At 38.1% G+C, this 13870-nt stretch overlaps 1 protein-coding gene across 6 annotated transcripts in view; it reads left to right on the top strand.

Annotated features, from left to right (window-relative positions):
- The first annotated feature begins 10569 nt into the window (after nt 1-10569).
- Nucleotides 10570-13870, top strand: part of HERC2 (HECT and RLD domain containing E3 ubiquitin protein ligase 2) — a 120917-nt gene continuing 117616 nt past the window's right edge. For 2 of the 6 annotated variants that reach the window (XM_081946433.1, XM_081946429.1), the window contains exons 1-2: nt 10653-11094; nt 11875-11986. In XM_081946433.1, the coding sequence (XP_081802559.1) occupies nt 11915-11986 (72 nt within the window). In that variant the 5' untranslated portion in view covers nt 10653-11094; nt 11875-11914. Of the gene's footprint in view, nt 10607-10646; nt 11095-11874; nt 11987-13870 lie in introns of those variants that run through there. The other 4 variants (XM_081946432.1, XM_081946430.1, XM_081946434.1 and 1 more) reach the window with 4 other exon arrangements.

The following is a 13870-nucleotide window of genomic DNA, read 5'->3' as shown; positions in this document are numbered from 1 at the left end:
TTCTGTGTATCTATGGATTCCTATTTTTCTGTTTTGCTTCTATCTTTAACACCTTAATCTCAAGTGACATTTTGTAATTTCAATCACATTTAATTCATATTACCTGTATATTCTTCATTTATAAAACCCACCAATTAACCTGTTTCCCTGAAAATAAGACTTCCCCAGATAATAAGCCCAATCGGGCTTTTGAGCGCATGTGCTAAAGTAAGCCCTCCCTCGAAAATAAGCCTTCCCAGAAAATATTGCAACACAGCAGCAGCCATGAGGTGATCACACTCGCCGCTTCCTGCACCTCAAAAATAATAAGACCTCCCAGAAAATAAGGCCAAGTGCTTATTTCAGGGGTCAAAAGAAAATAAGATCCTGTCTTATTTTCGGAGAAACACGGTATGTACGTTCCTGAATAATAAATAATCAGCATTCCCATGAAAGTCCAGTCTGTTTCTTTAATTATTTTTGCTATTTTCAAAAATCCTTTTGTCAGAAAAAATATTATTCTATTAGCTAAAATTACAGTCCCCTTCATTTGTTTAAAAGTTTCTTAAATCACATTAAGGTTGTTTTTTTGCTTTAAAATCCTTTATGATAGCATTTTCCACTTCTTAATTCCAAAAGGAAATTTACCGAGAATCTTTGATCTTCCCTGCCATTCAAAATCTCTATCTAAAGTTGTAAATAAATAAAATTAATAAAATACAATGGTATTTATGAAAGTGAACTAGTGCCGGGCATATATCCATAAAGCTGCACAGCAGTTAAAATGCATTGATAATCCCTCTGCTCCAAAGCCATCCAGTTTGCAATTGACCACAATAATCTCAATTTCTGTCATTTCCTTGTGTGGAGCAGCTCTTCCAGAATGCAAGTGGGCAATTCCCCAATCTCTCCTTCTTTCCAGAGAGATTTTCACCAGACAGAATCTTTCTCCTGGCTGCCAATTTCACCACAGTGCTGCCTCCACTTGTAGAGCCACTTGTAGAAACCTCTAACCCACTTACCTGGATGTCAGGCTAAAATCATCTTTAGATAAACAAGTTTCAATGTGTGTAAATCAGGGATATGAAACGCGTGGCTCCTGAGGAATGAAGGAAGAAATTATTAAATACAAGGGGAACTATATTACTTACACTTATGTGGAATTAAATCCAATGTATTTATGTTTTGTTTAGGAGTGCAATCTTAACACATGAGTGTAGGCCTTAAAATTATGAATTTTTAAAGGTGAACAACATACGTGTGAACAAAACTGTACCATCTAAATTCATGGCATACTTTATTAGTTGAAAGACATTTCAGGATGCATACATTTGATGAAGTGGCCCAACATATCACAAGGCTTTTTGTGTACATGCATACCTTCAAATCAGTCATGGCAAGTACCTAGACAGTTCCCTGCAATTTTCTTGGCAAGATTTTTGAAAGAAGTTTGCTGCTTCCTTCTTAAAAAGTGTCTGGTCCAAAGCCATCAAAGCTGGCATTTTGCTTAAGTTAGGACTAAAACTCATGACCTCTAAGTTTCTAACCTTAACCACTATATGAAACAGACTTGTGTTACATGTATTAGCCTTTAAGAAGTCACAGCATTCATATGCTAGATCAGACCTGAATGTTTTATGGCCCCTGGTTTACATCCTGACCTTTGGCTGTCTCTGTCCAGCCTGCATGGATTGTTTTCTATTGAATACGACTAGTCCCCCCCCCCCCCAATTTATCTATATGCATGCGAACATGCCTATGCATCTTCACAGCCCTATTGGTTCAGTCCTCCACAACAGTCCCAGTTTCTAATGTGACTCCTTGGGAAAATTAATTGCCTACCCTGTGCTTGATTCACCTGTTGCACAAAGCTATGATATTTCAAATAAACTATGATTGGCTGAATTAAGCATAAAACAAGAAGCCATAAAATCATTATTTAGATAGTAAATGGTTGGGTTGATTGATCACACTAAGAAAAAAAACACACCAAAACAACCCTTTTCTTTTATAAGGAATTATGCATGTATCTGGACTGCATAAATCCATGGAAATAGTAGATGGCAATAGAAATACATAAAACCCCTCCCCGTAAATGATAACTACACCTGTGCAACAATGAACAAATGCTTATCATGTTGCCCTTTCATCTTTGTTTGTTTATAGCTTGTTTATAGCTAGAGCACATTGTAGTAAAATGGGAACATAGACAAAAGAGGCAGATTGTACCACAGTGAGCTATTATGCCTTTCCATGCTAAGCAGCTCCTGATGGACAACTGCACCATTTTTTAAGAAGAAAGAATGATCCAACCTACAGTTCAGTCCTAGACAGTTTCTTAGAAATGGTTTATGGAAGGTTAGACGAAGGTTTCTAAGTGTTCAGTGTCATAGAACTACTGTCACATGTTATTTCTTATTACAGGTGAAACTCGAAAAATTAGAATATCGTGTAAATGTTCATTTATTTCATTAATGCAACTTAAAAGGTGAAACTAATATATGGGATAGACTCATTACATGCAAAGCAAGATAGTTCAAGCCATGATGTGTCACAATTGTGATGATTATGGCTTACAGCTCATGAAAACCCCAAATCCACAATCTCAGAAAATTAGAATATTACATGCAATCAATAAAACAAGGATTGTACATAGAACAAAGTTCTGAAAAGTATAAGCATGCATATGTACTCAGTACTTGGTTTGGACCCCTTTTGCAGCAATTACTGCCTCAATGTGGTATGGCATGGAAGCTGTCAGCCTGTGGCATTGCTGAGGTGTTATGGAAGACCAGGATGCTTCAATAGTGGCCTTCAGCTCTTCTGCATTGTTTGGTCTCATGTCTCTCATCTTTCTCTTGGCCATGCCCCATAGATTCTCTATGGGGTTCAGGTCAGGCGAGTTTGCTGGCCAATCAAGCACAGTAATCCCACAGTCATTGAACCAGGTTTTGGTGCTTTTGGCAGTGTGGGCAGGTGCCAAGTCCTGCTGGAAAATGAAGTCAGCATCCCCATAAAGCTCGTCTGCGGAAGGAAGCATGAAGCGCTCCAAAATCTCCTGGTAGACGGCTGCGTTGACCCTGGACTTACAGTAATGAAGCACAGTGGACCAACACCAGCAGATGACATGGCTCCCCAAATCAACACAGACTCTGGAAACTTTACACTGGACTTCAAGCATCTTACAGTGTGTGCCTCTCCATTCTTCCTCCATACTCTGAATCCTTGGTTTCCAAATGAGATGCAAAAGTTGCTCTCATCAAAAAAGAGGACTTTGGACCACTGAGCAACAGACCAGGTCTGTTTTTCTTTAGCCCAGGCAAGATGCTTCTGATGTTGTTTGTTGTTCAGGAGCAGCTTGACAAGAGGAATACAACATTTGAAGTCCGTGTCCAGGATCCATCTGTGTGTGGTGGCTCTTGATGCACTGACTCTAGCCTCAGTCCACTCCTTGTGAAAGTCCCCAACACTTTTGAATGGCCTTTTCCTGACAATCCTCTCCAGGCTGCGGTCATCCCTGCTGCTTGTGCATCTTTTTCTTCCACACATTTCCCTTCCACATAACTTTCTATAATGTGCTTTGATACAGCACTTTGGGAACATCCAACTTCTTTTGCAATTACCTTTGGAGGCTTTCCCTCCTTATGGAGGGTGTCAATGATGGTTTTCTGCACAACTGTCAGGTCAGCAGTCTTTCCCATGATTGTTATTCCTACTGAACCAGACTGAGAGGCTCAGGAACCCTTTGAAGGTGTTATGGCTTAATTAGCTGATTAGAGTGGGGCACTTTGAGCCTACAATATTGCACCTTTCCACAATATTCTAATTTTCTGAGATTGTGGATTTGGGGTTTTCATGCGCTGTAAGCCATAATCATCATAATTATGACAAATCATGGCTTGAACTATCTTGCTTTGCATGTAATGAATCTTATCTCATATATCAGTTTCACCTTCTAAGTTGCATTACTGAAATAAATGAACTTTTGCACGATATTCTAATTTTTTGAGTTTCACCTGTATGTTGTTTCTCTAAAAATGGTGCGTGTTACTCTACACTAGTGTTTCTCAAACTTGGCGACTTTAAGTCCTGTGGACTTCAACTCCCAGAATTCCCCAGCCAGCTATGCTGGCTGGGGGATTCTGGGAGTTGAAGTCCACAGGACTTAAAGTCGCCAAGTTTGAGAAACACTGCTCTACACTTTGAGGGAGCTGGTCGATAGATCTGGAATCATTCATATACAATGCAATTTCAAATTATCTGCTGTGCAGATGATCAATAATATGCATGTTAGCCATTTGCTGGTATGCAAGTTTTCTTTTCATTTAAAATTTTAAATAGAAGTATAGTTCCAAGTTTGGCAAAATCTGCAATTGCACAGTTACTTCAAAATACGGTTTAAGTTTGGGGTTTTTGTAGTGTAATTATTTTAATGGAGTGTAGTATCTTAGTTTAGATGAAATGAAAAATTATGTTTAATAGAAAAACATCCTGGTTTACTGCCTCCTATTGAGAAGGCCCCTGCATATCCTATTAAGAATGTATTGACTTATATTTTAAATTTTATTTCAGTCCGATATCAAAATATTATGCAATGTTTTTACAGGAAAACTCTAACCCTGAATTAACAGACGAAGTTAACAATGCTCTCTTTATTGACTTGGAGATTGAATGCAGCTCATGTGATCCTCTTTCTGTTAGTTGAGTTTTTTGAAACAGACTATCTTTGCACTTGGCTCTGATCCCATTTCCAGTCAGCATTTCAGTCCCCTCTATTGTCTCTGACTTGTGTGCTTAACACTCACAATTCTGATTTTTTTTTAAAATGAACAAGTAATTCCAGCAACAGAGTTGGAAGCAACAAGATTGATTTCTGCCTGGTGCACCAAATCTGATTAGCTAAACTGATATGGTGATTTGAGCATGCCAGATTAAGATTGGGGAGAATTAGGTGCAGAACAAATGAAGCTCAAGGATTAATTTTGGATCAAGCACAAACTTGCATCCCGATATGGTTGGCATGGAAATGAAATAGTAGCTCTGTCAGGGGGGAAGAACCATATATGTTGTTTTGAGCTCTTCTGAGGTAGAGAAAGGATCAAAATGCCATGTCATTTATATTATATTTCAGATGGGTTCAAGTTAATTCCTTGCAGCCATTGATCATTAGAGTTATTTAGAGTTAAGCCCAATATACCAGAGGCGCATGACTTCATATAATCTGGCCATGGTTTATCTGCAGGTATGTGCAATGACATCCAGTCACATGGCAGCAAATCACCCATCCTTGGACACAACACCCTTGTTGTATGTACCTACCATAGTAAGATAATTTATCCAGGTTGAAGCATTAGAGAGCTCAGGATAGGAAAGTCATTGAAATTATTAGGAATAAAACTGTGAATACAAATATTCTCCTTTATTGGAAAAAAACTGTGTTTGATGCATTTGTGTTGTTGTTGGGAGTAAAATAAAGGTTTCCTTGTCAGTTGTGTCCAACTCTAGGGCACAGTGCTCATCTCTGTTTCTTGGCCGAGGGAGCAAGTGTTGTCCAAAGACAATTTCCATGGTCATGTGGCCAGCATGGCTATATGCCAAAGGCTCACAGAACACTGTTACCTTCCCACTGAAGTGGTACCTAATTACCTACTCACATTTGCATGCTTTCGAACGGCTAGGTGAACAGGAGTTGGGGCAAGTAATTGGAGCTCACATTATTGTGCAAAGCTCTGGTCTTGAACTCAGGCTATTAGCTTTCCAGCTGACAAGCTCAGCATCTTTAACCACTGAGCCACTGTGCTCCAAGTATTTGCAATCACTATTAAATCTCTGATTTATTTCCCATATCATTGTATCACAACTGTTTGTGTCACAGAGCTGTTTTCAGGCTTGTTTTAAAATTGGCAATCGTATAATTATATTTTTAAATGCATTGTTAAGAATCTGGGGAAAAGGTTACTGCATGTTTGTTAGGTCAGAAAAAAACATGATAAAGTAAATAGGCTTCAATGATAAAACCTTTTATGCAATGTGGAGGGAAAGTTGGTTTCTGAATGTGAGCAAGGCTTTGTATGATGGAAGTAAAACATGCGTAAGAATAAACGAAATGCCTCTTAAATACTTCAACATGGAATGGTTCAACATTGAGCATGGAGTAAGGTAAAGATGCATGGTGTCCCTTTGATGGTACTGTATGATGATAAGACGAAAGAAATTTCCAAAATAGCTATAAAAGGCAATGGTTTGTGAGTAAGGTAAAAAATATGGAAAGTTATAGTGAAGATCATTTAGTGACTGTTTGAAATTACAATGGCACTGAACAAAGTGACTTATGACCATTTTTCGTACTTACAACCATTGCAGCATCCCAATGGTCATGTGATCAAAGTTCGGCTGCTTGGAAACTGGTTCAAATTGAGGATGGTTGCCGTGTCCTGGGGTCATGTGATCCCCTTTTGCGACCTTCTTACAAGCAAAGTCAATGGGGAAGTCTGCTTCACTTAACAACCATGTCACTCACTTAATAACTGTAGCAAGAAAGGTCGTAAAATGGCCCAAAACTCGCTTAGCAACTGTCTAACTTAGCAACAGAAATTTGGGGCTCAATTATGGTCATAATTCTTGGACTAACTGTACTCATTTTAGCTGTATTTCCTTACATGACCTTGTCTTACTGCTTCTTTTCTGTGCTGTGCCTAATGTTGCTCACCCTGACAGGCAATAACATGATAGGTATGTAAAGATTGATATATAAGACTATATATGTCTATAGAAATTATTCAGAAAAAAATGATTTCATATTTACTTCTGTTGTAGTTCTTAGTGCTGTGCATTGTATTAAGATAATTACACTTGCTGAGAACAGACTGGTCACAAAAGCTGAACATAAGAATGGGCAGGAAGCCTAAAAGAGCTCTGGTTTCAGCTATACAAGAGAGAGAAACGAAAGCAATTCCTACCTTGATTCATAAGCATGAAAAGATTGGAACTGCAATCTCATGCCTAACAGAAAGAGAGATTTGTGTGAATCTTACACATGTGGAAAATATTTCTATACCTTTTTCTTTTATGTACTTTAAATGCAAAACCACAGTGCTTCTGAACTGAAGAACAATGGCGACCAGTACTTCAATGAATATTTCTGCTTTGTTCCTATAAAAATTGTTTTGTGTTAGCTTCACAGGTGATAGAATTATCTGTATCCACTGCTCAAAGGAAGCAAGATTAGCTGGGTCTCATTCTATAATTAGAATGTTTATTTCTAGTACTTCCAATAATGTTGGTTCTAAGCACCATTATACAGCTAATTAAAATAGCCTGTGAAGCTATAAACATTATCTATTCTAGGAACTGTACTTTCAGGAAAATGTGGGTGATTTTTAGATGAATTAAATATTAATACCTTAAGTTAAAAGCAGACTGCAAGTTTCACATTGAGAGATATGATATAACCCCATTTTAACCCAGACTTATTCAGAAGGTCCAAAAAAGGAAGCACTTGATCTTGGAAACATGTTTGCTGTAATAATGATTCTAGACTTACATGGGACACTTCAAGAATGCAATGGACATTTTCAACTCCTCTCTGTAATTGGTCTTTGTGCCTCCTATATTACCACTTCTCTCTCAACTGAATGGGTATAGGGAAATGGTCTGGTGGAGTCAACAATGGAAATGAACAATTAAGCTCAACATTTGTCTCACAAATGTTCCTGAATCCATGAGTAAAAAAAAAGGTAATAAAAACAGAATCTCAGACAAACAATTTTAATGTGATATATATAATATTAGTCTAACATTACTTTGGTGTAAGTAACATTGCAAAAGTATGCTGGTAATTAGTGTTTAAGCTGGGAATGGGCATGGACACTAGACAAGGCTATATAGGAGAATAAGGTATATTTTAGGCTGAAACATCTAATTAGAATCTAACTACTCTTAGATCTTGGAAAAAAAGAGATAAGTCAAGATTTATATGAACTCATACATTCTAGAAGTTCATGCAGTGAGTTCAGATGCCATGTTAAACCATATTTTAATTTTTTTTTGGCTCAATATGCTGTGTGAACCCAGCCAGATGCATTAAAATGTTAAATCATAACATGATACATTATTAATCTATATGAAAATATATCAAATAACATATTTAAACATAATTAGCATTCTTTCTGTTCTCCTACTTTTATTAGTATAATGATGCCCATCTATTATGTTTTTTTCTTAAAGCTCATGCATAAATTTAGTGTCACTTAGTCCAATCCAACTGGATAGAAGAAGAATTTTTATGTTTGTTTTTAGCCCAGATGGATGGCAATAGTAAAATTTATTTTCTTATTTGTTACATGTTGTTTTTCCATTTTATTTTTTTAAAGGAAAATATTGTGCAGGATTGAATATTGATAGTGATAGAAGATGCACATAGAGTATATTTTGAATGCTTTTAAATGTCCAGGATTTAATTAATTACATCATAGGAAAGAATTTGCTGATGGTATAGCCAAAAAGGAAGATGAAAGCAGTATAAACTAGGATGTAGCAAGACAAAGTGAAGTGAAAACAGAAAAAGTTTACTCTTAAGAGATGCTCAAGGGAGAATATGACAGCACTTTTCAAACATGTGAAAGGATATTATAGGCCATGTGTTTGTTCTTCATTATTTTAGAACTGAATAATAGAAACAACTTTAACAGTAAGAATTGTTTGAATTGCCCAGGAAGACAACATGTTGTTCTATATTGGATGTGTTCAGATAGACATCTATTGGGAATGCTTTACTCCCCACTGTAAGGGGATAGAAATTGATGATCCAAATGTTTCAACATATGATTCAAGGTATAAACATATATGTGTGATTCAACGTAAGGCCCAATGGTGGCGATACAAAGCTCCCTAGTTTCTGTATATTTACATTCATCCATCATCCTGGTAAAATTCTGTACTAGAAACAGATAACTAATTCTCACTAACTAGATTTAAGTCTACTAAGGATAACTGGGTGAAGTTTACTTGTAAGAACAATATTATTTTTAAAAATAAATTATGTTCATAAGAACAAAAATGTGTAGAATGCTTAAGTATTTATATATTGTATTTTATTCTGGTAAAATGAAGAGCAGCATGCATATTTTTAAAATTAGTAAATAAAAAATACATTGCATTGTGTTTGATGTATCACACAAGCTATCTAACAAGTTTTAATCAGTCCATTTTACTTCACAGGGTAGCTGTGAGGGAAGAGAAGGATGCTTTCAATATAAGCCACCTTAAACTGCTGGAGGAAAGGTGGCATATACAGTATGTGTAACAAACAATAACTACTCTTTTAGCATACTTCAGAATATCTTAATTAGGGGATAATATTTACTAATGAGAAATGTTAAAAATACCTCACCAGAGTTATGTAAATGAAGGTTCAATTATCCATGCCAAAAGTATTTGAAAAGGTTAAATCATGGCAACTGGACCAAAGTTTCACCAGAGGATAATGTTTCAAGGAAATCTCAAATATGTTATGAAAAATAAATATTATTCTGAGGGTAGGGAGAGAAATCTGATTACTTAAATATGTAAGACTGGTAATTGTTTTGACATTAATAGAAGTGAGGGGTGAGGGGAACATAATGGAATCTTACATGCATTAAGATTCTGCAGCTGGTTGAAGTCATACATGTAAAACTTCTCAGTAGGTATTGGAGAAACTATTTTAGCAGACAGTATTTCAGAGTACAATATTTCAAGGGTAGAAAAAGTTGTCAAAAATACTGCATTTCTAAAATATTCAGCTGACAGTCTAGTGCAGCTGGTTTAGGTTCAATGTGTATTTGGGTGATAATTGGGCTTATGGCAGTGAGAGTGACTGGAAGGCGGCCTGATATGTGGGAGATAAACAATCATGGAAAGTATGCAAGATTAAAATACATCCGTACTATTAACATTACCAATTTATCTTGAGTGTTATGTCCATTGCAATTGTCAAATAATAACAGCAAAACAAAATATAGAAACAGTAGAAACTTCTTTAAGTGTGAACTTTCATGACTGATCACCAATAACAATCAATACATTCCAAACACAGTTGCCAACTTGACAGTATCCTATCCCAAGTTTAGGTGAGTGGAAAAAAATGATCCCCGGGTAAGATTCTGTGTTGATTATAGATTCTGTGTTGATTACATTAATATTGCACTTCCTGAGTCAAAATGCATGCTTCTGCAAGAAAGGAGATCCGTACAAAGTGCATTCTGAGGCTCTGCCTTAAGCGGCATTACTACTGCAGTATAAAACACAATACAAAGTGGCCGTTCAGAGGGTCTCTTGCAGCGGGGTGGCGTGAGAATGGATGAATCGACGGACGGAAAGAAATAAGCAAAACCTAGGCCAATTTGGACTTAGCCCATCTCTCCCTTCCAGCCTCCCTCGGTTCCTTCCGTAGCGCCCTTTACAGGCACGGCAAAACCGCAGCTCCACGGAAAACAGAGGCATCTGCGCCGAACCCTCTCTATGATCCCCTAAGGAAGACGGAGTGTCCCGCCTCCTCAAAGGAGATTGGTGGGATCGGATCGCTGTACTGTTTCCTGATTGGCCCTTAGGAGAAGCGAACCTTACTCCTCTATCCGGTTCGGCCAGGGTAGGTAGGTGGGTGGGTGGGAATTGGCTGCTGGCGGGGTGGGAGGTAGACGGGCCGGTGGGACCGGCGACGGACGCTGCGGGCTTAGCCGTCCTTTCCGCGAACAGGAGGCCCGGCGAAGGCCGGCTGGGTACCTGAGTGAGTGCGGGAGCAATCCCGCGATTAGGGGAGGGGGATTCGGGTGGCCGGAGGCCTCACCTTCTCCACCCCCTTGGAGCCGGGCCTCCCTCTGCATTGCCAAGGGAAGGGGAGGCTGGTGCATCTGTTTGGGGAGGGAGGCGCATGGCGGTGGGGCGTCTTTTGATGTCAAGAGCAGCAGCACCGTTGGAAAATACCCAATGCAGGCCAGGAGCTCATCCCCTGTGAAAGAGCGAACGGGAGGCAGAGGAAAGGCATGAACGTGACTTTCATCCTAAGGAGCCTTTTTGGTTTAAATATATATTTTTTTAAATGGGAGATTCAGGAGAATTTTTATTTGAATATTGAAGGCTAGTATCTCTGTTAATTTGCGGAATATTTCCAGACTTTGGTGTGGTCTGTCTTTCCCCACCCCATAGTTCTCCTGTAACAAAATAATTACAGGACAAGTGAAAAGGGTTCTCCAAAAATGTAAACACCATCAAGTATTATTTTGCAGCTTGGGAGGTTGCTGTCCAAGATGGCACTTTCTCTTCCCCCGTCACACGTGTGTGCTTTGGTTAGCAAAAAGATGTGCAGCTTAAAATAGATAGCAACCCCCCTCCCCCCGAAAAAAAAACCACCCCTGTGCATGATAATAATAGGTGCAGCCTTTCATTAAAGTGAGTTAGATTAGATGATGGGACTGGAGAATAAAAACTGAGGATTGGTGGAGTTCTAGTGAAAGTGGTTTTAATTCTTCCAGGCCTCACTTTTTCAGGATCAGCAGGGATGAATGGTTTTGTTTTGTTGGCTTGCATAATTCATAATTATTTATTTCATGCACCAATTACAAGCCTGAATGAGAGTAGCAGCAGAAGCTTCTGAAAATATAGTATGGTGCAATAGAAGGGGATGTTTTTCACTCTAGCTTTGGGAGTATCTTGTGATATAAACAGACCTCTTGTCAACAAGAGTACTAATGATCTTGTTTCCCTGCTTACAGTATACTGTACTGGACTGCTGTAACTTGCTGTAGTGAGTGGTTGTTAAGAAACCATGACATCATCTGGGGAGAAAATGTGTGCAAATACACTTGAGTAGAATATTCTGTCACTCTTAGTAAAATATATGTACATATATATTGATAGGTTGCCAAGCCAGGCAAAACAGTTAGCTGGAAAAGAGAAAATGTCTTCTGAATCCTTTTGTTTGGCTGCTCAGATTAGATTTGATTCTAAATGGCTGAAGACAGACTTACAGGTAAGAACTCCTCAATGCTTATATTTAATGATTATGTAATATGACAGCTTTTGTTTTGGAAAGCAATGTTTTTGGCAATTAAAAAAAACACCTTGAGATTGAAATTAGCTTTTTCTATTGGAAATGATCTAATTTGCTCAGGAAAAATAATAAAAAATTACCTTTGTCATAGTCATATATTAAAAGTTGAATTGTATGAAATGCAATGTTCCTAAGAAAGTAGATTTAATAAGTCTATCAAATACTGTAACAGCTTGTTCTCTATGACATTTGAACTATATGGAGGAATTGTACAGTCTTCCAGATTGACACTAGGGCAGGTGTGTCCAAAGTCTGGCCCGGCGGCCAATTGCGGCTTGTTTTCAAATTTCGAGCGGCCTGCAGCCTCTTCTCCCCACTGGAGTTATTTGTTTAGTCTTTCATAAAATAGTTCATTTGCATTTAATGTTAATGGTTCAAAGAATGTCAGGCTGAATGGTCGGCCCCACACATTTTCACCTCACCGAATCTGGCCCTCCTTCCAAAAAGTTTGGAGACACCTCCACTAGGGTAATAGAGTAAAAAAGTTATTTTAGTTTTGAAACATTTTAAATATTTAAATTATGGACTTGTTGGTTGAAAATGAAAGAGAGTAGGGGTAGGTAATCAATTGACCTTTGTACATTGTAAAACAAGAATGTCCAAAATGAACTCCTTTTTTTAAAAAAGAAAAGAAAAGAAACTTGAATGAACACATAATGTTTTCAGATTCTGCCAGACTATTTATTTCCGTATGCTTCAGCTGAACTGAAACCTGAAACATTTTAAATGTTCCAGTTTTGGTCAGGGTTTTGCCTGCTGCTCCTCACTTTTCTCCCCCCCTGTTGTACATGCCTGTGTGTTAGCTCACCACCTCAACCTCAAAAGATTTTGCATTATTGTTGGCCTGGAAAAAGACTTAGGAAACTGTAAACTAGTTATGCTTTAGAGTGGGGGATAGTTAACATGCTGATTTTCTTCAGCAACTTACTTTCTCTACTTCCCTTCAGCTGCAACAGCACGTGTTCTTGGTTTCATGTCGGGCATAAGTCTGCCTGCTGCTACTCTGAACTCCTGAGTCCATAAGGCCAAGGGCAATACCTTATTGTAACTAAAGGGAGTTGGGGCAATGGGAAGGCTGGTAGAGATACTGTGCTTGTAGCCACAGATTTTGATAGTGGCAGCTATTCTACTAATCCATATGTTTTCTCCAAGTTTCTGCTAGTTTGTTACTTCTGCTTAGCTGCTGCATACTGCTATGTACTCTTGTTATTTTCGTTACCCTCTCCCATATAAGAGACTTCACACTTTTATATAGAATGCACAATATAGGTATTCCTCAACTTATGACCATAACTGAGCCCAAAATTTATGTTGCTAAGTGAGAAATTTGTTAAGTGAGTTTTGCCTGATTTTACAAGTTTTCTCGCTCCATTTGTTCTTAAATTAGTAATACGGTTGTTAAGTGAGTCTGGCTTCCCCATTGAGTTTGCTTGTCAGAAGATTGCAAAAGAAGATCACATGACTCCGGGACACTGCAACTGTCATACATGTGAGTCAGTTGTCAAGTAGCCGAATCTAAATCGTGTGACCATGGGGATGCTGCAAAAGTTGTAAGTGTGAAAAATGGTCATACGTCACTTTTTTCAGTGCTGTTGTAACTTGGAGCAGTCACTGAATGAACTGTTGTAAGTCAAAGACTACCGGTATATTTTGCCAGTTCTGTGTCTGAGAAAAAAACATGTGTTTTAGTTCAGACATGGACTAACCATAATTAGTTGTTTAATGCATGGATAATTTTGCACATCCCATTTGTACATTTCACGATGTTTTGTAGTTCCATATTTTCTTAAATAGGAGAAATGT

This window comes from Natrix helvetica, assembly GCF_964273705.1.
Source record: "Natrix helvetica genome assembly, chromosome: 3".
NCBI classification, from domain to species: Eukaryota; Metazoa; Chordata; class Lepidosauria; order Squamata; family Natricidae; genus Natrix; species Natrix helvetica.
The sequence above is the reverse complement of the archived record's forward strand: the minus strand, read 5'-3'. Positions and strand labels throughout refer to the sequence as shown.